At 42.2% G+C, this 25,026-nt stretch overlaps 1 protein-coding gene across 2 annotated transcripts in view; it reads left to right on the plus strand.

Annotated features, from left to right (window-relative positions):
- HSF2BP (heat shock transcription factor 2 binding protein) overlaps positions 1 to 25,026 on the plus strand; it is a 114,941-nt gene that overhangs the window by 51,769 nt on the left and 38,146 nt on the right. For both annotated transcript variants that reach the window (XM_073231276.1, XM_073231277.1), the window contains one exon: positions 9,765 to 9,868. In XM_073231276.1, the coding sequence (XP_073087377.1) occupies positions 9,765 to 9,868 (104 nt within the window). The remainder of the gene's footprint in view (positions 1 to 9,764; positions 9,869 to 25,026) is intronic.

The following is a 25,026-nucleotide window of genomic DNA, read 5'->3' on the forward strand; positions in this document are numbered from 1 at the left end:
TATTTCTTTTTTTAATGCTTTTCCTTGTACATCGAGTTCCTGACCTATGTTATGGTCTGTCTCTCTAAAGAACTCTTACATTTCTTACAAGGCAGGTCTGCTGGCAACAAATTCCAGTTTTTGTTTGTTTGAGAAAGTCTTTCTCTTTTCACTTTTTAAGGATAATTGAACTAGATACACAATTCTAGGTGGGGTTTTTTTTTCTCTCAATGCTTTAAATATTTCACTCTACTCTCTTCTTGTTTGTGTGTTTCTGAAAAGTTGGATACAGTTCTTTGTTCCTGTGTAGGTAAGGGTTTTTTTCTGTGGCTTTTTTTCCCATATGTTTTCTTTGTCTTTGACTTTCTGCAGTCTGAAAATGGTATGCCCAAGTGTAGTTTGTTTCTGTATTTACCCTGGTTTGTGTTCTCTGAGTTATGGTTTGGTGTGACATTAGTGTGGGGAATTCTCAGCCATTATTGTTTCAAATACTTCTTCTCTTCCTCTCTCTCTTCTCTTTCTGGTGCTCCCATTATGTGTATGTCATACCTTTTGTAGTTGTCCCGCAGTCCTTGGATATTCTTTTTTTTTTTTTTTTTTCTCAGTCTTGGTTCTCTATGCATTTCAGTTTTGGAAGTTTCTATTACAGTATTTTCTACTTCAGAATTCTTTCCTCAGCCATGTCTAGTCTGCTAGTAAGCCTGTGAAAGGCAGTCTTCATTTCTGTTACAGTGTTTTTGATCTCAGGCATTTCTTTTTGGTTCTATCTTAGGATTTCTGTCTTTGCTCACACTTGCCCATCTGTTCTTGCATGCTGTCTGCTTTATCTGTTAGTACCCTTAGCATATTAATTGCAATTGTTTTAAATTTCTTCTCTGATAATTCCAACGTCCCTGCCATGTCAGAGTCTGGTTCTGATGCTTGCTCTGGTTCTTCAAACTGTGGTTTCGCCTTTTAGTATGCCTTGTAATTTTCCTCTATAACCAGAGATGATGTCCTGGGTAACAGGAACTGCTGTAAATAGGCCTGTAGTAACATGGTGAGGTTTGGGGGTTGTTGGACAGCCCTCTGATTAGGACTCCATCTGGCAGTGAGCCTGTGCCTCTGGTGCACAAGTACCCTCGGTATTTCTTCCCCCTCAGGAAGTGGGACAGGGTGGCTGGAGTGGGCTGGAGTTGGGAATTTCCCTTTCTGGGACTGGTCAGGCTCTGGCTAACTAGCTGCCCCTGGGGGTGGGCCTGGCTGGGAAGAACAGAGTTCTCTTTTTCCCACAAAGTGGTTCTTTTTTCCTTCTCTCAGCTGTGGAAACCTGGTTGAGCTCCTGGAGGTAAATTTTACGATTTGTGAGGCCTCCCAAACCCTGCACAGTGACCGGGTCGCCCTGGAGGTTTTGCTTTCAGGTCTGTTTGCTTTGGGCCTCCAGCAACTTCTTGATGAGGCTCAGATTTTCCTCCCTGTGCTCTGGTTCCCGGGGTTCCACCTGTGAGTCTGTGCTCTGGTAAAGCCGTAACCTTCTGTAGTTGCCTGTCTCTCCGATCTTGGAGGCAGTGACTCACCCTGTGTGTTCTCCTCTCTTACGGATCCAAGAAATGCTGTTGACTTTTCAGTTTGTTCAACTTTTCACTTGTTAGGATAGAGTGGTGACTTCCAAGCTCCTTATATGCAAATTTGAATCTGGAAATCCTGGCTTTCATTTGTTAAGTCCAAAAAAATTTATTTCTCTTTCACTTCATGCAGAGACTTTTCCTTCTCCAGCATTCAAGCAGCCAGTTATCTTAGCATCACCCTCTCTCACTTCCCTTGTTCCCTGAGCCTGTGTCTGGTGGCTTCCTCCTCCCCCATTTCCTGCTGCCTTGAATGACTTGAACATCACTGTGGTGACTCATCAGCAGTCTAGTGTCAAGGTCACTTGCCTTTCTGCACTCAAGATGTTAAGCACTCTTCACTGTAAGTAATCCACTCCTGCAGTCACAGCCTGGACTTGGTTCAGCTTCTGAAATGGTAAACTGCGTCATAGCAACACACACGTCTCTGTTCCTGCTCCTTTCCCCTCATTCCCTTAAGCCCCCTGGGAGGGCCTCTCCTCATGACTTCTCTTTCCTTCTAATTTCCCCTTCCTTCTAGCTCACCTGGACCCCATCGTGGAGCACGTTAGCGTTTCTCTGTTCTTCTGTCAGCAGCTGCAGATCCCCTCACTGCCATTTCCCGATGCTCTGGCTGGGTGCCAGCCACTCACCCTCTCCTGTCCTGCAGCCAGAATGGTTTAGGGGCACTGGGAAGAAGGCTCCTGAGTGCACACCCTGCCCCTGCAGCCACTCCTAGTCTCGAGCACCCTTGCAGCCCTTTCTCTGTGCCCTGATCAGACCCCACTTAATCTCCGCATTGGTTAGCCCTGACTTTAGATTCTCTCTGGCCATTTTGTTGCTGACGGGTTCTCTGCAGAGGGATACCAGAACATGGCTTTCCTCCTGCCCCTGTGGGATGGAAGAGGGTATGGGCCTGAGCTTGCTCATCTCAGCTGCTTCACTGTTTGCACCCCTCTCCTTTCTTCTCTCATGTGTCAGGGGAGCCTGTGGCCCTGCGGGTTGTTGGGGTGAGTGGCGCCCCTCTAGTGTTGGTCAGCTGCCCTCTGAGGTTTGCCCAGTTAGTTGTCTCTTGCGTCAGCTTTTTCAAGCCTTATGTCTCTGTTGGCTCCTCTTCAGCCTTTGTTCTCCCAGTTGTGCTGTGACAACTTTCAGCAGAACCCTGGGGTCCACATCAGGCCATTTTCCAGCTTTGCTGCCATTTGGGAGGCCTTAGGTTACCATGACAGGGCACATTTTCCCAGAATGAAGGGCTGGCTTATGGTGCCTGTTCCTGTGGCTTCCCCTTGACGTCCCTATGGGCCCTGTGGGTATGTGGGGCACTGGGGCAAACACCCATAGGGAGACAGGTGGGAGATTATTGTGACTTAGCCTCTGAATTCCTTTGGTGTTGTGTCCTCTCAGGCTGTGTGATTCCTCACTGGCCCGGTCTGTCTGCTTATGTTTAGACTCTTTCAGCTCTCCAGGTCTCCACACTTGCAGCGCCGGTAGCCAGACGCACCCGCTGACTGGGGCGCCTCTTGAAGAGCTTGCACTGCCAGCAGGGTGGCTGGCTTGCTGTTTGCTGTAGTTGTGTATCTTCTCGGGCCTGGCTTCCCTGCCTTTAGGGGGATCACTGTCATTCCACACGAGCCAGGATTGTGTTCTCTGTTGATAATTTTTACATTTGCATCTGCCTCTCAGGTGCCTGTGTGCAGCCCAGGCCGGCCCTAGACCAGACTCGTCAGCCACGGCTGGGATTCAGTGCTGCCAGTTGGCGGCAAGCCCACTTCTCCGTGTTTTGGCCGAGTCACTCAGCAGTGGGGTGTGATGTGTTGGGGTGCCCCTGTCATCCCAGCATCAGCCCTTTTCCTTCCACCTCCAGCTCTGGGTCATCCAGGCTGGCACATGCATGGCCTGGACAGGCAGGATGACTTTGAATCTTCAGAGGGCCACTGAAGCGTGTTGCCGCTGAGACTGGGGCAGCACACCCTGGGACCGTCCTGGCTGCGTCTGTCTTTGTCCCTGCTCTCATATGGCTTTGAGGTCACCATCCTCCTTGACATTCATTAGGAGCTCAACAGAGAAAGCTTTTGTTCCATGCTGGGTGTCTGGGTCTCGGGGGTTAGGGCTACTACTAGCCTTCTAAGTGCCTCCTATTTTCTTCTACTTAACTTTCTTAATAACTTTTTTCTCATCACCCATCCTTCATCATGACTTTACCAATCCTAATTGGTATACATATGTGCCCAGCACATGCCACGGTATGGGAACCAGGGAGCTTATGGGATATGTGGTCAAGAAGAGGGACAGCAGCTCTGCAGAGCTGTTTTCTGTCCCCACATGTAGTGGAGAGTTATGAAATGCCCCTGGAGTTTGGGGTGTACTTGGTCCTGCTGCCTCAAGTCACTGTTGGTTTGTATCCCTGCTTGCAATCCCCAGTTGTCATCAGCAAGGCCCTACCAGCGAGGAGTTGTGTGTGCGAAACCCCTGTTATCTGGTGCAGAGTCGGCTTGTGAGCTCCCAGAAAGACCAGTTCACGCTTCGTGAACAAACGAGCATTCTTACATTTTTGGGCAGACCAGCCCTGGTGGCAGCTCTGTTGGCAAATCTGAGCCCCAAGTGATGGGTCACCATCTCAGGACCAGCGGGCTGACTTCCGCAGAGTCCCAGCTTCCAAAGAAGAGCGAATGTTTCCAGAATGGTCAGAGTGCGCACTGTATCTTTTGAAAGGGCCTCCAGAAGCACTTCCACAAAATGTCTTAAAACAATGGCAGTGCTTTAGAATTAATATTCTGGCACTAAGCTTGGAGAAGGAACTCTGAAAACACACACCACCCAGGGTTCCGTGGGCACTTGGCTCATCCACCGTAAAGTCCCATGTGCTCCGTTCACTGTGAACTTCTGGTTTGCACAGACTGCATTTCAGCTCTGAATTCTCAAGGTTTAGTACAAAGAGGGTGCTTAGTAAATGCTGCTAAATGAGCAAATGCGGTACAAATGTTTGCTACCTGGATTATGGTCATACTTGTTAAAAATCACACAGAGTTCTGAGCATTTGGGTGGCCTGACACCTTCTTCACATAGGAGCAGCTTCCTGCCAATTGAAATCTTCAAACATGTTTGGGTTTCTAAGTTGTTTCCAGTCAAAACTTTAGTAATCATAGGTGGTAGGAAAGTTACCATTCAGGACATTAGAACATACATCTAAGATGTTGATTAGCAGTTAAATATTTTGAAAAGAGAAGTATATTTTGAAGACAAATCTTAACGTTCAGATTGCTTAATTTAGTGTCATCAGCATTTCCAGATATTAACGAAAGTCAGACAAGCTTCAAAAATGTTTTATCTCTAACATTTAGGGTCTGGGAACTGACATATATTGTTTTCCAGGCAGTAGAGTTTTTAGCCACCAAATGTTTAATATCCACTGACTTGCTAGTACCGAGTAATAAATTGGTAGTTGGTGCTAAGAATATAATCTCAGTTCTTCTGAAAGACCTTTTCGGGGTTTCAGCCTATCTAGTTGGATCATTCTGTGTACATTAAAGAAAAACCCAAATCTGTATTTGGCTCTTTCATAAGAAAAAGGCAAGTAACCTAATACATATGGGCAAAAGAGATGATCTGGCAGTTCACAAAAGAAACATATTGGCAAGTTTCATGAATATGGAAAAGATTCTCAAGCATTTGTAATGCAAATTATAGCCATAATGAGATGCCTTTCCTTCCACTCATTGAAAAAAATTGGAGTCTGATGGTTCTGAGCTTTGGAGGGGATGTGTGACCTGGTAAATCTTCCACCTGTCCGCTCTGCGGGCAAGTGGCAGGGGTGGAAGAGGCACATGCCTGGCATAGGCAGTTCACTTGTGTACACGCTGCAGAGAAGGTTTTACCAGTAAACCAGGTTGCTTGTGTAGAGACGCCATGGCAGCCGAGCTTGTGATGGCGTGCACTGGGAAATGCCCTGTCAGACCATCGTGATTAGCTAACATGCTGGGACCCAGTGAGAAGACATTAGAACTGTACAATCAGCACAGACACCTCGCAGTGGCATGGAAGGGAAGCCAAGATTGTCAGGTTCCATGCAAAGGCTGTCCCAGTGTACGGAAGTGCACGGCTGTGGTGCATCCCAGGTGAAGCCTGCCTTCTTGAAGGCTGTGTCAGAGTTCACAAAGGAGGTCTGACTATGGTGATAAGGTTTCCTTTCATGGCCAGGGAGGTGGGTGTTATATTGTTCTTATCTTTCTGGGTGTCTTCACTGTTGAACAGTCGATAAAAATCTACAGATACTTGATTAGGATTACATAAATTACAGAACACAGATTTTAGGTTCTAACTTGATTGGGGATGGGGCACAGAATCTAAAATAAGCATGTTGTGTGGTTAATTACTGCCTTCCTCTTTAAAAATGGGCAGGCTCCTAACTGCAGTTTTCTGGCTGACGTTGGGTCCAATGTCCGGGTGTATTGCCTTGCCAGTTGCTTCTCTTTCAAATAGCGTGTGCAGGCTTTCATGAGAATTTTACGGCACATTGTTCCTCAGAATTACTTGAGGTGCTAATTTGGCTACTTTGGGTTTTAGGATGAACTGTGGTTTGTTTCTGGCGGTGGACATCACAGCTGCCTTCTTGTTTATTTTTATTGCTGGTTTGTTTTGAAGTATGGAGTGTGTTTATTCTTTGTCACTCCTGGGTTCCAGGCTGTGATTTCTTATAAGTGAAGAATAGGCGGCTGGGTCGTGCCAGCTTTACCTCAGTGACTCAGCCTTGCCGGTCAGCCTGTCAGGAGCCCTCTGTGACCTCTCACCAGGACAGCCGGGTCGGCGCCCGATCTGGGTGGAGCCAGGTGAGGAGAGTGTCCTCTCTGTTGGACGAGAGTTGCTCGTGTTGTTTCTGAGGCATTTCAGGTTTGCCAGGGCCTTTTTTTTAGCCTCATCTTCAGTTCTTTTATTGTCAGTGTCAGATGTGTGTAAAATTCTCAAGACTGCAGAGACTGAGAAGGTTCTCTTTGGTGCTCAGTAGTGCATTTAGAGTGAATCTTCTGCTTAAGTTTCTGGTAGGAAGCAGAACTTGCCTACCCTTCTTGTCACTGGAAGAAAAAGTCTGACTCCTAATTAACAGTGGTTTGGGAAGTGACATTTAATATCTCTCTGAGAAGAACAGACTGATTGGGCCGTCTCCTTTGATTAGGCAATCAGAACCTTGATACATTATTTACAAAATACTTCTGGTTGGAATAGAAACATTGGCATAGGAAGCATTTGCATAAGGAATAAACTCATTCTGGGTTTACTGTTTGCTGGTCCTTGTGTGACTTTGGAGAAGTCTCTGGTCTTCCCGGGATGTAGCCTGGCCATGGCATGAGGTCTCGGGTGGCACCAGGGCTATTGCAGTTGTGTTTGTTCCATCTCAGCTCCTAAAGGGTCCATGATTTTGACCAAATATAGCATTTTAAAGATGTTTGTCACTTTGTAAGTTGTTTTTGCCATCATAGAGTTAAATGGCAGTCAATAAAGAATTCCGATTGCACATATATTTTGAAATTTGTACCATCTTACGGTTACCCAGGTGGTAACTTTGCCTTTCAAGATCCAGAGAAGATTAACTTATTTTCGTGCTCTAAAGCAAGGACTGGCAAACTTTTTCTGTTAAGAGCCAGATAGGAAGGAATTTAGGCCCTGTGGGCCATCCAGTGTCTGTGGTAGTGGCTCACCCTGCTGTCCCCACATGAAAGTCCTGTAGACGATATACGTTCCATTGTCTGTGTTGTGATCTGCATTACAGACTTTTCTCTATGTGGAATACTGTGTTAGAGACCTCGGAAAATTCTGGTTAAGGTGCTGAATTTTCGTCATGAATACGATATTTTAGCAGCCCTTAATAACTCACTAAATACTAGTGAATAGATTTCGGATATGTGTAAAATTGTCAGGAAAATGGAAGGATTTGCCATTTTGGCTTATTCTGTGGTTTGGGAGGAGCTAAGGGTCGTGATCTGAGAACTGGGCATGTCTGCTCTTGGGTGCTAATCTAGTGCTGTCTGCAAGGGTGCTGTAGCTATGCCTGGACTTTAAAAGTGCCAGGAGATGGGAGGAGAGAAAGACTGCGGATGCTGTGCTCGCTGAGGCCACCAGCCTCTGGGAGCCGATGCACTCTCTCCGTCCAAGGGGAGCTGTGCTCTGTGCGCCCCGTGTTCCCAGTTCTGCAGCGGCCCGTGTGGCTCTGAGGACGAGTCAGCCATGGAGCTGCTTTTGACAGGCTAAGGTTAGAAGTCAGCTGTTGAACAGATAACCATAATAAACGTTTCCATGGTGTACCTGTGTGCGTGCACCATAATGAGTCCCTTGTTCATGGGCTGAATCACTGTCACCAATTTTCTTTTTGCCTCAGACTCCAATATGTCATGGCATGCCATTGTCACAGACCCCATCTTTATTTAAAATTCTGATATATTGCTTATTGTGGAATTTTTGCAGTAGTTTTTTTAAAAATTTGCATTACAATATATTTAAAATCTTGGTTACTGATGGCCTTTAGCATCTCACAAATCTGTGCCCAAGCAAGTGTCTTACTGTCCTCACCCTAGCTGGTGCCGCTAGTTCGATATTTGACTGTGCACCAGACATTGCAGAAGATAAGGAGAATGGGTCAGCCTTACTGGACTCCTACACCCTGGCTTCTCCAGGTGGTCAGCAACCAAAATCTGGGCCGGGTTCCTTGGTTTTCCAGCTCTCACTCTTCACTGGGCTCCTTAGCCTCCACTCAGAGCAGCGCAGTCCAGCACCAGCCAGGGCCTGGGTGCGTTACAAACGTATTTCCGCGCCTCCTTTGCCTGGTGCCCTCCTTTCTGGACTTCCTCCTTCCTAGCCTTGCTCTGTGTGCTACAATGTCTTTAGCTCTAGTTCCTGTTTAGTGTTTTCTCTTTTCCCGGTGTCAGCTACATTTGGATTTTACAGTTTAATCATTAGCTTTCATCTTTGTATGTTCTACTAGGTTCTCTTTCCATTGCCCTGTGAGTTGTAATACTCAGTAGCTCCTTGACTGTGTTTTTAATTTTTTTCAATTATTTATGCCTATTAAACATGCCCATATTCTGTTCCACACATGGGGTACTTGTGGTGTCTGACAGTTTTTACATTCTGGCTCTCATTGGGTCTTTGTGCTGTTAACTGATAAGGTCTTGTTTTTCCTGTATTTTTGTGATTTTTTATTATGAACTCACATTAGTTAGTGCTCTATTTCTGGAAATTCTAGGAAAACCAGGTTGAGGGCACTGTTTCTAAAGAGAATGTTTGTTCGGCTTGGCCAGGCAGCTGGAGTTCCTAATCCAGGTCTGCTCTGTATGAAAGTCACTGGCTTGTGGATCTTCAGGCCACACGGAAAGTGTAGATTCATACAAAGCTTGAAAGCTCACTCTTCCCTGGCTTTCTGCAGGGGCCTGTGATCTGAGGCTCTGCATCCCTATCTGTGTTGATCTGAGGCTTCTCCTCCTGTCCTCTGCACGAAGCCTCTAATACCAAAGCTCTGTGCTTCTGGAATTTTTCATCTTTAGTACCTGAATTAATGCTCTTATTGGGTTCCTGATCAGAGTTGTTTCCCTTCATTTCTTGAAAGCACATCATTCAGTTGTGTGGGCTTCTTTTATTGCTTTGCAGTGTGAAGTTTGTGGGGTCTCTGTGTTCTGCAGTGTTCTCAGAGAGCTGTCTGATAGTGTTCCGGTTTTCATTAGCTCCCTCTTGCCAGTTGTGGTCAGACCCTAACAGAGCTTGTGGGATCGCCTTTACTTCTGGGGACTGTGTTGGTGATGGTTAAGGACGGCCAAGTGGTGGTGCTCTGCACTGCATGTGCTGTGGATTAAGCAGGCCGTGGGGCCTGACCTGGCTACCCACACATCATGGATAATGTTTGTGGAATGAAAAGATAGGATTCAGTTTTTACCATTAAATTGTAAAGTTCTGAACTAAATTTTGAGAGTACAGTATACTTACGAATTGAGGGTTACCTGTATATAAATGCAGGATTGATAATAAAAGAGATGACTCAATAGATATGGTTTTGAGGTTTCCTGTGGGCCCCTTTCTGCACTCATGTAGAATTCTGTAAATTGGACATCTGAAATGTAAGGAAACCACTAAATACGGTGGCTAGTAACCAGATGTATTTAGGGTAAAATACAGTTTGGAGGGGCCAGTATTTCAACATCATTTTCTTTTGCATTTCAGGTTAATGCTGATGTCCCTGTACAATGTGAGCATCAATTTGAAAGGCTTGAAGTACATCAGTGAAAGTCCAGGGTTCATCCCTCTGCTGTGGTGGCTTTTGAGTGGTAAGGAGGGGGTTTACCTATACATCTCCTTGTACAGCATGTGTGCCTGTTCCTCGTGGCTGAAGGAAGTTGTAAAGGATTAGAAATTAGGATTGATTGTACCAAGGTGGTATTTCTTAAAATGAAAAGAATTCACATTAGAGAAGACTCGGTGGCAAGCTAAACTTTTTCTAGTTCTGTCTCTGAAGTGTTGCTTTTAATTTAGTCATGATTCTATGACACAAAAAGTTATCTGATAAAACAGCTGACAAATGGCATTGTCATTGTCACACTGTCTGTGAACAGTACAGTAAATATCATTGTCTGTCGTGTTGTCTGTAGCTCAGTATCAGATAAGGGAGAAGTCCCGTTGTTAAGGAATGTGGGGAATTGGTGTGGCAGCTCTGAAGTTAATACCTGTATAATGATGTGTGTTTTTTTGTTTTCTTTGAAACAAAAAGCTCTTTTTGCTGTTTCTCTTTCTCTTCTCCCTTACCACCAGTTAACCTAAAATTTTGTTCCAATCTCTTCATCATAATTTTTAACACTATGTATTTTGTAGGTATGTATTTCACGCAAGTGTGAAAAAAAGTTGACTTTCCTTAATGTTCCACTTGGTGGTAAATACTTATTTTTTTTATAGTAGCTTTTTTGAGATATAACTGACATGCAATACACTGCACACATTGAAGGCAAACATTTGATAAGTTTTGACGTAAATACACACCTTTAAAATCATCACCACAACCAAGATAGTGAATGGGTCCGTCACCCTCAAAGGTGCCCTGTGCTCCTTGCTGATCCCCCCTCCATCCCTCTACTTCCTGCTTCCCAGAACAACCATGTCCTTCCCTTCTACGTGATAGATTAGTTGTCATTTTCTACAAGTTTATATGAACAGAATCATACATTTTGTATTCTTTCTGCCCAGCTTTTCTCATTTGATATCATTACTTTGAGATCTAAGCTGTTGTGTGTTTTAGTATTTGATTCCTTTTTAATGTGGATAAGCTACAATTGCTTTAATTTTCATATGATGATGGACATTTGGGTTGTCTTCTGGTTTTGACTGTTATAAATAAAGTTGTTATGAACATTCTATTATGTCTTTACATGGACACAGGCTTTCACTTCTCCCAGGTAAATATCTAGGCATGGGATGTCAGGGTCATCTGGTTCGTGTATGTTAGTTTTTGTGAACCTTCCAAACCATTTTACAAAGTGGCAGCAGCATTTTGGTCCCCCCACTGCCCTCCAGCACTGTATCTGTGCTCTCCTGGGTGCGCGTCCTCCCCTCCCCCCTGAGCAGAGTGTCTGTGCTCCCCTGGCTGCATGCCTGCCCTCTCCCTCCCCTCTACCCCCCCAGCAGCGTGTCTGTGCTCCCCTGGCTGCTGTGGACTCGCTGTGGCCAGTCCGCTTGATTTTAGATACTCCAGCTGGAGTGCAGTGGCCTCACTGTGGTCTTAATTTGCATTTTTGTTGTGACTAATGATGTGTAGATCTTTTCATTTGCTTATTTCCTATCCATATATCTTTTCTGATTAAGTTCCTGTTCATGTATCTTGCCCATTTTTAACAAATTGTGTTTTTTCATTTGAGTATTGAGAGTTCTTTGTATACTTTGCATATAAATCCTTTGTCAGATATGTAATTTGAAAATATTTTCTCCCAGCTTTGCTTGGTATTCATTCTCTTAAGAGCATCTTCAACGAACAGAAGTTCTTAATTTTGACAAAGTTTATCATTTTGTCTTCTATGAATAATGCTTTGGTGTAGAAATCCGCTTGAGGGGGCTATGTTTGTATTGCACAATATCGCCTACCCAGGTTGGGATACTTGAACAAACAGCTTTTCTTTTTGAAGAATGTGAACCAAGAGACCCATAGAATCCAAGGGAGTTAGGACTTAAGCTATGAGGTGACTGTCCAGAAGGTTGTCATGGGTCATGTGCAAGCAGGTGATGTCAGTTGGAGGGGAACAGGGATGGTAAAACGGAGAGAAAATGAAGAATACTTAATGTTCTTTTTTCCTTTTTATTTTTTTATTTTGTTATCATTAATGTACAGTTACATGAACAACATTATGTTTACTAGACTCCCCCTATTATCAAGTCCCTACCACATACCCCATTACAGTCACTGTCCATCAGTGTCGTAAGATGCTATAGAGTCACTACTTGTCTTCTCTCTGTTATACTGCCTTCCCTGTGTCCCCCGCTACATTGTATGTGCTAATTGTGATGCCTTTTCCCTCCTTTCCCACCCATCCTCCTCAGTCCCTTTCTCTTTGGTAACTGTTAGTCCATTCTTGGGTTCTGTGAGTCTGCTGCTGTTTTGTTCCTTCAGTTTTTGCTTTGTTCTTATACTCCACAGATGAGTGAAATCATTTGATACTTGTCTTTCTCTGCCTGGCTTATTTCACTGAGCAAAATACCCTCTAGTTCCATCCATGTTGTTGCAAATGGTAGGATTTATTTTCTTCTTATGGCTAAATAGTATTCCATAGTGTATATGTACCACATCTTCTTTATGCATTCATCTGCTGATGGACACTTAGGTTGCTTCCATTTCTTGGCTATTGTAAATAGTGCTGTGGTAAACACAGGGGGCCATATGTCTTTTTCAAACTGGCTGCTGCATTCTTAGGGTAACTTCCTAGAAGTGGAATTCCTGGGTCAAGTGGTATTTCTATTTTGAGCTTTTTGAGGAACCTCCATACTGCTTTCCACAATGGTTGAACTATTTTACATTCCCACCAGCAGTGTAGGGGAGTTCCCCTTTCTCCACATCCTTGCCAGCACTTGTTGTTTGTCTTTCAGATGTTGGCCATCCTAACTGGTGTAAGGTGATATCTCATTGTGGTTTTAATTTGCATTTCTTTGATGACTAGGGATGTGGAACATCTTTTCATGTGCCTGTTGGCCATCTGAATTTCTTCTTTGGAGAACTCTCTGTTCAGCTCCTCTGCCCATTTTTTAATTGGATTATTTGCTTTTTGTTTGGTGAGGTGTGTGAGCTCTTTATATAATTTGGATGTCAACCCTTTATCATATCTGTCATTTATGAATACATTCTCCCATACTGTAGGGTGCCTTTTTGTTCTATTGGTGGTGTTCTTTGCTGTACAGAAGCCTTTCAGCTTGATATAGTCCCACTTGTTCATTGTTGATGTATAGGAATGCAACAGATTTCTGTGATTTGTGGTTTTGTTTCCCTTGCCCAGGGAGATATGTTCATAAAGAAGTTGCTCATGTGTATGTCCAAGAGATTTTTGCCTATGTTTTTTTCTAAGAGTTTTATGGTTTCATGACTTACATTCAGGTCTTTGATCCATTTCAAGTTTACTTTTGTATATGGGGTTAGACAATAATCCGGTTTCATTCTCTTGCATGTAGCTGTCCAGTTTTGCCAACACCAGTTGTTGAAGAGGCTGTCATTTCCCCATTATATATCCAGGGCTCCTTGATTGTATATTAATTGACCATATATGGTTGGGTTTATATCAGGGCTCTCTAGCCTGTTCCATTGGTCTATGGGTCTGTTCTTATGCCAGTACCAAATTGTCTGGATTACTGTGGCTTTGTAGTAGAGCTTTAAGTCAGGGAGCATAATTTCCCCCAGTTTGTTCTTCCTTCTCAGGATTGCTTTGGCTATTTGGGGTCTTTTGTGGTTCCATATGAATTTTAGAACTATTTGCTCTAGTTTATTGAAGAATGCTGTTGGTATTTAGATAGGGATTGCATTGAATCTGTAGATTGCTTTAGGCAGGATGTCCATTTTGACAATATTAATTCTTCCTATCCTTGAGCACGGGATGTGTTTCCATTTATTGATATCTTCTTTAATTTCTCTCATGAGTGTCTTGTAGTTTTCAGAGTATACGTCTTTCACTTCCTTGGTTAGGTTTATTCCTAGGTATTTTATTCTTTTTGATGCAATTGTGAATGGAATTGTTTTCCTGATTTCTCTTTCTGCTAGTTCATCATTGGTGTATAGGAATGCAACAGATTTCTGTGTATTAATTTTGTATCCTGCAACTTTGTTGAATTCAGATATTAGATCTGGTAGTTTTGGAGTGGATTCTTTAGGGTTTTTTATGTACAATATCATGTCATCTGCAAACAAGGAGAGTTTGACTTTTTCCTTACCAATCTGGATGCCTTTTATTTCTTTGTGTTATCTGATTGCCATGGCTAGGACCTCCAGTACTATGTTGAATAAAAGTGGGGAGAGTGGGCATCCTTGTCTTGTTCCCAATCTTAAAGGAAAAGCTTTCAGCTTCTCACTGTTATGTATAATGTTGGCTGTGGGTTTGCCATATATGGCCTTTATTTTGTTGAGGTACTTGCCCTCTGTACCCATTTTGTTGAGAGTTTTTATCATGAATAGATGTTGAATTTTGTCAGATGCTTTTTCAGCATCTATGGAGATGATCATGTGGTTTTTGTCCTTCTTTTCGCTGATGTGGTGGATGATGTTGATGGATTTTGAAATGTTGTACCATCCTTGCATCCCTGGGATGAATCCCACTTGATCATGATGGGTGATCTTTTTGATGTAAATTTGAATTTGGTTTGCTAATATTTTGTTGAGTATTTTTGCATCTATGTTCATCAGGGATATTGGTTTGTAATTTTGTTTTTTTGTGGTGTCTTTTCCTGGTTTTGGTATTAGAGTGATGTTGGTCTTGTAGAATGAGTTTGGGAGTATTTGCTCCTCTTCTACTTTTTGGAAAACTTTAAGGAAGATGGGTATTAGGTCTTCACTAAATGTTTGATAAAATTCAGCAGTGATACTATCTGGTCCAGAGATTTTGTTCTTTGGTAGTTTTTTGAGTACCAATTCAATTTCCTTACTTAATGTTTTTGAATGCCAGTCTTTTAGTGCTATTTACATAGACTCACAGATTATTTCTTAAATACCCTTCTAAGACAACCATTATAATTTTTTTTTTATAAATGGGGAAACTGAGCACATAAAGGTGAGGTGGCTTAGTCAGGGTTCCATAGCTGCTCCGTGGGAACATAACACTCAGGCTCCTGGTCCTGCATCCTAGCCACTCTGCTTATTGCTTCTCCCCAGAGGTGCCTCCAAGATAGAAGCCTTAGTTCTGAGGACAGCTCGCCTTCACTCGTTGCTAGTTTGGCCTGGCTTGGCCTGAGATAGGTGTGTTACAACCACCTGCCCCTGTCCAAGCTGGCACGCAGCCACTTGATCGTTCAGCACCTTCCAGCTGTTTCCTTCCTCATGAGAAGGGTCTTAGGCTAAGGTTCCCTAGGGCTCTTTGCAGCTCTCGTACTCCAGAGATTTTCCAGGGCTGAATGAAAATCGTTGTGAGTTGCATTTTAATTTGTGCAGCTCTCTAGGTAGCAAGCAAGCCAAAAGTGTCACTGGAGATGGTGCTCCCTGACCAGGGTGGACTGCTCCTGCCTGAACTGTGGGTCTTGTACAACAGCAGGTGGTGGTGCAGCTGCCTCGGTGCTCCTTTCTTCAGTGGGGCATCATGTTTTCTTGTCTGTAAGGATATTTACTGGTTCTTTTGGCATAGCACAGCCCAAACCCTAACAGATCTTTTCCATATCTTTTAATTTCTTTATAGAGTTACTTGTTACCATAGTCAAACAAAAACAACTTCTATCAAGCCCAGGATGTTTGACCACTGGATTATGTGTGGAATTACTTTAACTTAAAAATTGAAATTTGTTATAGAATTTGGTATGAATTGTTAGGAAAATGGATATATATTTTATTATAGAATAGGAAAAGAGGAAAAAAAATAGTTCCTTGAGAAACAATATGTGCTTCTTGGTTCTGGGTGATGGTGGTGTGATTGTTTCCAGAATACTAGGCCCTCAGAATGGCTCAGAATTTGAAAACCACTTGTTCCCCCCTTAGCCTTTAGGTAGGTTTGCTTCATGCAAGTACACTTGAGGAGTACTCATCTCTTCTACATTTTAAAAGCTCTAGGAATAAAGATTCCATTACTTCTCTTAATATCCAGTTCCTACTTTTAACAGTTTTGCCCTGAGGAAATTTGATAAATTTTAATGAACATGGACTTTGGACTCACTATACCCAGATTGAAATTGCACATTTTCTACTAACCTTTTAGTACTCCACTTTTCTGATGTGCATAATGGGGGTTTGTATCTCAAGGGTCTTATGTATATTAAGATGCAGTAGTGCCTGGGCCAACCTCTAATATAGTAGGTGTTAAATAGGTGTTAGTTCCCCTTTTTATTTATTATTTAAACCTTTCATGTGGCAATGAATGCTCATTTCCTTTTATTTTGTTTGACCTAAAGGTGGCAAGTCACTTTCAAGTATCTGGACTTTTCTGATCCAGGACACAGGACCAGTTGGTATTAATCATCCCTGAGTAAATAATCTCATTTCCTTCAACCTTTGCTGGATTTCATTTTCCTTTCCTTTATTCAGCTATGTGGCTGGCTTTTTCCCAGGCTTTCTCTAAATTCTTCACATTCCTAGTGAGCCATAGAACTGGCATAGAACTCCAGCACATAGCAGCTGAAGACAGAGCACGTCGGGATGAAGGCCACTTGTTATATGTTAGCATTATGATCATACTTGTAACTTTTTAGTGCTGTATTTCCTGCCTGCATATACAATGTTGAATAGGCATGTAGGCATTTACCTCCCATCTTATGTTGATCTGGTTTGTCACAGTAATGATGAAACATTGATTGTTCTACCAAATTTGTGTCTTCAGCCTAGACGTCTCCCTTGAACTGCAGACTCATATATCCAGCTATTGACATCTGCACATGAATGTTTAGTAGACATTCAGACGTCTCCATGTGAATACCCGATAAACATTCAAGCTCAGTTCGTCAAGACTGGATCCCTAAGCGCCCACACTACACCCTACCGGCCGCCCTGTCTCAGGCGCTCACAATTCTGTCAGCTTCTCAGGCCTTTAAAAACCTTGGATTAATTCTTGTCTCCTTTTTCTCTCACACCCACACCCAGTGTCTTAGGAAATCTTGTTGGTTCTACTTACAAAACACACTCAGAGTCTGACCCTATTCACCGTTATCATCTGGCTTTGAGCTTCTATCATTTGTCCTTTAAGGAACTTGAGTAGCTGGCATGCCTCCCTACAGTCCGTCTTCGCAGGCCGTGAACTGGGAGCCAGGGGTACGATGGAAGGGATCCTGGCCCCTCTCCTTAGCGAACACACTCAAGATGCTGGGTGGCATGTAAAACATATCTTAAGAAGTGCTTCTTTGAGCAAGAAAAAAAGTACTTTGACCAGAGCACAAAAGCCCAGGGGAAGTGAGATGCCAGAAAGGCTGACAGACGTGAGCTGACCCTGCTTTGAAGGCGTTTGTCAAGATGACCTTCAGCTTCCATGGTCTTGCCCTTAAAAAAATCCTTACAAATAAGGTTCCAAGAAGCCAAACTCACATTATTAAAAATCAGAAAATGAATGGGAAGCATCATCAGTGAAATAACAAATAACCTAAACCTGTGGAAGATTTCAGATACACAAATTATTGTGTCAATATAAAATAAGTGTGTTTAATTAATGTTTGAAGAAATAAAAGGCAAGGGATTAATATTAGTGAAGAGTAGGAGTTTATAAAAATGACCAAGCATATCTAAAAAAGGATCAAGTAATATGTCTGAAAATGAGCAATATAATGATTATAATTATAAATTTATTAGATTATATATAGTTGAAGGGATAACTAAATTGATATAGACGTATGTGAAGAAATTTCCCAGAATGAAGCACAGAAAGCAGAAATGGAAAATGAGAATAGGTAAGAGACAGAGGAGAGACTAAGAATTTAACTTAAGATTAATAAAAAAAAAAAGATTAATCAGAGCTCTGGAAAGAAGAGAGAGTGAGAGGGATAGAACAACATTTGAAGAGGTAATGGCTGAGACAAAATTGGGTAATGTTTCCCAAATGTACTTAATTTGAGAAGTCCACTTAATTATAAGCAGGGTAAATGGAAAAGGCTTCTACACTTAGACACATTGTAATGAAAACTGTAGAATATTAAAGGTAGAGAAGATCTTATTGAGCAGGCAGACAGAAGAGATACATATCTTCAAGGGAATGACACTTAGACTGACAGTAGACCCCTTAATAGCAACAATGCTGTGTCTTAATGCTGAGAGAAAATAGCTGCCGACCTGAATCTGTCTGCCTCCTTCCCCCACAACAAATGTCTTTCAGGGCAAGGGCGCAGTGACATGTGTCAGACAGGCCAGAGCTGAGACAGTCCATCACTAATAGACCCTCCTAGCGGGAGATTCAGGATGCACTTCAGGAGGAGTGTGATCTCAGACAGGAAGTAGGGTTGCAAGTGAGAATAATGGTCAGAGAGATGGTCAGTGTGTGGACAAATCTAGATAAATCCTGACTGTGTAAAACACACAAACAGAACTAAAGTGATGGAACTGGACCAAGAGCAGAATAAGCACATGCACTGGGAGGAGGGAAGTTAGACTTAGAGCATAAGGAGGCCCAGGCCCAGCCAGGGTGGCTAAAATAATGGTTAACGTCCAACTTTGATAGTTTGTATGCAGGTTAAAATTTCTAGGGTAACATGGAGATAATAGGAGAACATACACCTGTAACATGAATACAGGATAAAGTGGAATTTGGAAAATAACCCTAAGATGGCAAGAAAGGGAAAAAGGAAACCAAAAAAATGAGAAGATAGGAGCAATAAATCTAAATATATACACAGTTATAGTATCTGTAAATGGACCAAATGGTACAGTGAAAAGATAGTAATGTCATACTGGATTTAAAACAATCATCTGATTTTGTGTTGCTTGTAAACCATCCATCTAAAATTTAAGAATACATAAAAAAGTTGAGATTAGAAGGAAAGCATACCAGGCAGATTCTCTTCAATTCCTTAGAAGGATATAACAATTCTGAACTTGTATATTCACTTCCTAATATAATCTCAAAAGAAAACAAACCCTGGAAAGAGTATAAGAAAAAATTCAAAAATCCCCCTCACACTTCATTCAATGCGTGATAGGTGAAAAAGACCCAAGTCTCAGCAAGGATATGAATGATTTGAAAAGCACAATCAATTTGCCCTGCTGGGTACATAGAACTCTAACTATATTCAAGTACACCTGGAACATTTAGAGAAGTGCTCATTTTCTGTGTTATAAAGCAAGTCTCAACAAATTTCAGATTAAAATCATGTGGAACATCTTCCTTGACCACAATAATGTGAGGCTGGAAATTAGTAATAAAAAGACAGTGAAATCCCACCTGCAGAAATTAAGTAACCCATGAGTAAAAGAAGAAATGATATAAATCAGATATTTGTTGTTACTTTTTTTTTTTATTAAGGTCATTGATATACAATGTTGTGAAGGTTTCACATGAGCAATATTGTGGTTAAAAACATTCACCCATATTATCAAATCCCATCCCACAACCCATTGCAGTCACTGTCCATCAGCGTAGTAAGATGGTATAGAGTCACTACTTGTCTTCTCTGTGCTATACTGCCTTCCCCGTGACCCCCCTACATTATGTGTGCTAATCGTAATGTCTCTTCCTCCCTCCCTCCCCAGCCACCCTCCCCATCCCCTCCCCTTTGGTAACCCGTTAGTCCCTTCTTGGAGTCTGTGAGTCTGCTGCTGTTTTGTTCCTTCAGTTTTGCTTCATTGTTGTACTCCACAAATGAGGGAAATCATTTGGTACTTGTCTTTCTCTGCCTGGTTTATTTCACTGAGCATAATACCCTCTAGCTCCAGCCATGTTGTTGCAAATGGTAGGAGTTGTTTTCTTCTTATGGCTGAATAATATTCCATTGTGTATATGTACCACCTCTTCTTTATGCATTCATCTGCTGATGGACACTTAGGTTGCTTCCATTTCTTGACCATTGTAAATAGTGCTGCAATAAACATAGGGGTGCATATGTCTTTTTCATACTGGGCTGCTGCTTTCTTAGGGTAAATTCCTAGAAGTGGAATTCCTGGGTCAAATGATATTTCTATTTTAAGCATTTTGAGGAACCTCCATACTGCTTTCCACAATGGTTTAACTATTTGACATTCCTATTAGCAGTGTAGGAGGGTTCCCCTTTCTCCACAACCTCACCAACATTTGTTGTTTGTCTTTTGGATGGTGACAATCCTTACTGGTGTGAGGTGATATCTCATTGTGGTTTTAATATGTATTTCTCTGATGACAAGCAATGTGGAGCATCTTTTCATGTGCCTGTTGACCATCTGAATTTCTTCTTTGGAGATCTGTCTGTTCAGCTCCTCTGCTCTTTTTTAATTGGCCTATTTGCTTTTTGTTTGTTGAGGTGTGTGAGCTCTTTATATATTTTGGATGTCAACCCTTTATCGGATATGTCATTTATGAACATATTCTCCCATACTGTAAGATGCCTTTTTGTTCTATTGGTGGAGTCCTTTGCTGTACAGAAGCTTTTCAGCTTGATATAGTCCCACTTGTTCATTTTTGCTTTTGTTTCCCTTGCCCGGGAGATATGTTCATGAAGAAGTCACTCATGTTTATGTCAAAGAGATTTTTGCCTATTTTTTTCCTAAGAGTTTTATGGTTTCATGACTTCATTCAGGTCTTTGATCCATTTTGAGTTTACTTTTGTGTATGGGGTTAGACAATAATCCAGTTTCATTCTCTTACATGTAGCTGTCCAATTTTGCCTACACCAGCTGTTGAAGAAGCTGTCATTTCCCCATTGTATGTCCATGGCTCCTTTATCATATATTAATTGACCATGTATGTTTGGGTTAACATCTGGAGTCTCTATTCTGTCCCACTGGTCTATGGGTCTGTTCTTGTGACAGTACCAAATTGTCTTGTCTTGATTACTGTGGCTTTGTAGTAGAGCTCGAAGTTGGGAAGTGAGATACCCCCCACTTTATTTTTCCTTCTCAGAATTGCTTTGGCTATTCGGGGTCTTTGGTGGTTCCATATGAATTTTAGATGTATTTGTTCCAGTTCATTGAAGACCTTTGCAATCTTTTAACATTAACAGCAGACTAATAGTTTAAGGAAACTTTGTCCTTTTAACAAGCAGAAAAAAATTTTAGTTTTGCTGTATATTGGATATCAAGTCTCATTTGCTTTAATTTCACATAGCATGACCATATTAAATTCTTCCACAAACTTCCTACATCTTTATTTTTACATTCAGTTCCCCCTCTTTAAATAAACAGCTGTACTTTAGAACAAAGTTACTCTTTTACTCTCTGTAAAATGCATTTCCATTTCTCATACCTTCTCTTATCAAAACACACATTCTTTAGGATGAAGAGATGTTTTTCTTATTATTTTAAGTAGTTTTAATTAGAACTTAAAACCATTAGGAACCTTAATTTTCAGTGAACACTGAGAAGTAGGATATAATAAACTGTTACACTAGCATTCTTTAGATTGATAAATTTCTGACTACATTTTATAATTTCTGGAAACGTGCTTTACAGCACCATCTCTCACTAAGTACAAAATATGTCTACTTAACCTAGCAAAACTTTAAGGTTTTAGGTTATCACAAAGATTCTCAGGCTGTTTGTAGGTATACACACTGTAATACACTGTAACATACTGTTATTGTTAAGATGTTCACTTGCTACACTTGTTTACTTATTCCTAACAACCATGCTAAATTACTCAAAAAACTTTTAACAAACATTAGACAAAGTCAAGCCTCTCTTTAAGCATTTTTTTCTTGAAAGATTTAACAGATAACATCAACTTAAATGGCTTTAGGTAAACTTAGGCAGCTGATAACCATAAGGACATGTCCATTTCAGTTCAATTTTAATTAGCATTAATGCTTAGTATCTTCTATCAGAATTTTGGAAGTTTTTGGAATGCCCAATTTTTACAAGTGCTTGTCTTTAAATCAATATTTATTAATACCATCTGTAGGTAGAAAAATATCTTCCATTTACACATTTAGATATACAAACATATAGATTGAGACGTAATGACTACAGTTAGCATAAAAGAATACATACGCAGACAGAAACTGATACAAATATTTTCTAGTTACTGATATTCAATTTCAAAATATTGTTGAAATTAAGGGTGTTATTTTGGGGCCATTTTTTTCTTCTTGGCAGTTTGTATTGAGACCAAGCAGCATTACAGAAGGAAATCAGCTTCTTTTTAGCTTATCTGATTATAAGTATTTCAGTTTTTAAGTTAAGGTCAGTTTTTAAGTTAAGGTCTAGACGGCCCCAGATGAACAGGGCCAATGAAGGCTCCAGACTGATAGGGACTGTGTGTGTGTCCAGGTGGCTAGAAATGAAATGCACGTATAATTCTATCACCAATTGTTTAAAGCCAGGCTGTATTGCAGAAGATTAATTTCTTCTGTCTCAGGGTGTCTAGTTTAAAAACTTCTTAATTTTTGAGGATAATGGTGAACTTGATAAGTAGAATAGATTTTCACCCAAAAGAATTTAGAAAACTAGTTCCATATTGTAGTAGTCCACAGGATTTTTGACTATATTCTTTCCTTGCATCAAAATAAATTGAGCTGCATAACCTTATTATATTGTATACTTCTCTCAGGGGCCAAGCCTCTTCATTGGAGAGAGTTTGTATTGAAGCCAGGCTTGTGTGCAGAAGATAAAGCACCTCTTTTTCAGGGTCTGGGGATCACACTGCATGCCAGAGGGGTGTCTGGCTTTAAGAGGAAGCTCCCATCCGGAAGAGAGAGAAAGACAGGTGTGCGACACCTGGTCGGCCTTTCCCTCTGAGGGCGTCCCCTCGCCTTGGAGCCTGGTCAGTCACCCTCCCTGCTGGGCCTGCTGGACTTAACCACCCCTCACCAGCATGGCCTGCACCTTGCCTCGCTTTCCCGCTTGCCTTCCCACTCAGCAAGAGTTGCTTCAGAGCTCTGGATTTAGTGGGGACTTCACCAGCATGCTCTTGCTTTACCCCTTCTGGAAGTACTGATCTGGACCCTAGTTTCTCTGTATGGGCTTTAGCATAGTACACTCAGAATCATTCTTTGAGAGGCCCCTGCCTGTCTGATAAGTGCAGGACTGTGTGACTTCTTGCTGCTGCTTCCATGGGCTGCCGATAAGGAAATGCCATAGCTCAGGAAGAGTGCCTCCAAGGAAAAGAGGTCAATAGAATAGAGCCATGGCTAGAGTTTAATCGGGCCATTTACATGTACAGCTATGGGGGGTGGTGTCTATACTCTTAAACACCAGTTTCTGCCACTGACTGGGAATTATTCTGCTAGTCACCCAGTGTAGCAAATTTGATCTGTGAGACAAGAGGTTGGGGGTTATCTGCAACTCTTGCATAAGCAGCCGCCTAGCCAGAGGTTCACTCAGGACCATCAGCTCAGTTGGCTGGAACCAAGATCCGAGGACCACTGTCTACTAGTCCGGTCTCTTTTAAGAGTCTGCAGATTAGGATAAGAAAGTAGGAAGTCGGCTTAGCCACTCCCTGACATTCCCGTCTGGAGGCGGGGGATCAAGGAGCAGCTGACACTGGGAAACCTTTCACCCGAGACAAGACTGGTAGCCAATGCTAATCGTCTTTCAAGTCGCTAATGGGTGCCCAGACACATTTTATGAGATAAAGACAGTGCAGCATTAAGTCAGGCATAAGAGTGAAGTATAGCTCTCCTACTGAGTTCCGTGAAACTGATGAAGTTAGAGGCACACATAAAGCATGTGAAGGGAGTAAAGAGCACCCTTGCCTCACCCAGAGGCTGGGGCAGCCTGAAAAGGCAGGTCGAAAGTCAGAATGAGAGAGACACTCTTGTGGATACCTGGTCGGGCTGTCAGAGTCTTGATTCCAGACACGCGGGCCTTTGAGAAGCTGCTGAAGTGCAACCTCAGCCTAGACTCTCGCACTTGCCCATGGCCTTCCTCAGTCCCTCGCATCCAAGGAGAGCCTCTGAAAGGGAATCCTGGCCTCCACTCAGTTGACTTTCCTGGCTCCCAAGGGAGACGGGGGATCCACTGAGGGAGACGCAGGGGAACCTGTCGCTTGAGACTTGAGATCGGCAGCTGGGCTTGTCCTATTTAAGTAGCTGACAAGCACCCCATGTTGTGTGCCATAAACGGCATTCTTGTATTAGGAGAGTGAAAGAAAAAGGCAGGCTTGGATGGCAATACTCACCTCTGAAGTTATCCTGGACGAGCCCCCAAAGATGATACTGGGGTTCTTGTTCACGGAGCTGAAGAATGAACTTTGCAAACACTCAAGGTAGGAGAGTAAGGTAGAGACTTTTATTTACAGATAAAGTGAGAGGACAGAGCTCCTGGCTCATGCTAGGAAGGGGCAAGAGAGTCTCCTTGATCTCTATTTTTATTTGGTCATTGACCCATTGATTATTATTATTTTTTATTAAGGTATTATTGATATACATTCTTATGAAGGTTTCACATGAAAAAACAATGTGGTTACTACATTCACCCATATTATCGAGTCCCCACACATACCCCATTGCAGTCACTGTCCATCAGTGTAATAAGATGCCACAGATTCACTACTTGTCTTCTTTGTGCTACACTGTCTTCCCTATGATCCCCCCACACCACGTGTACTAATCATAATACCCCTCAATCCCCGTCTCTCTCCCTCCCTACTGCCCTCCCCCACCCCTCCCCTTTAGTAACCACTGGTCCTTTCTTGGAGTTTATGAGTCTGCTGCTGTTTTGTTCCTTCAGTTTTGCTTTGTTGTTTTTCTCCACAAATGAAGGAAATCATTTGGTATTTGTCTTTGTATGCCGGACTTATTTCACTGAACATAATACCCTCTAGCTCCATCCATGCTGTTGCAAATGGTAGGATTTGTTTCGTTCTTATGGCTGAATAGTATTCCATTGTGTATATGTACCACATCTTCCTTATCCATTCATCTACTGATAGACACTTAGGTTGCTTCCATATCTTGGCTACTGTAAATAGTGCTGCAACAAAATAGGGGTGCATGTGTCTTTTTGAATCTGAGAACTTGCATTCTTTGGGTAAATTCCTAGGAGTGGAATTCCCAGGTCAAATGGTATTTCTGTTTTTAGTGTTTTGAGGACCCTCCATTTTGCTTTCCACAATGGTTGAACTAGACCCATTGATTATTTAGGAGCATGTTGTTAAGCCTCCAGTGTTTGTGGGCTTTTTTGTTTTCTTTGCATAATTTATTTCTAGTTTCATGCCTTTGTAGT

The sequence above is a fragment of the Manis javanica genome, chromosome 3 (genome assembly GCF_040802235.1).
Source record: "Manis javanica isolate MJ-LG chromosome 3, MJ_LKY, whole genome shotgun sequence".
Classification (NCBI taxonomy): Eukaryota; Metazoa; Chordata; class Mammalia; order Pholidota; family Manidae; genus Manis; species Manis javanica.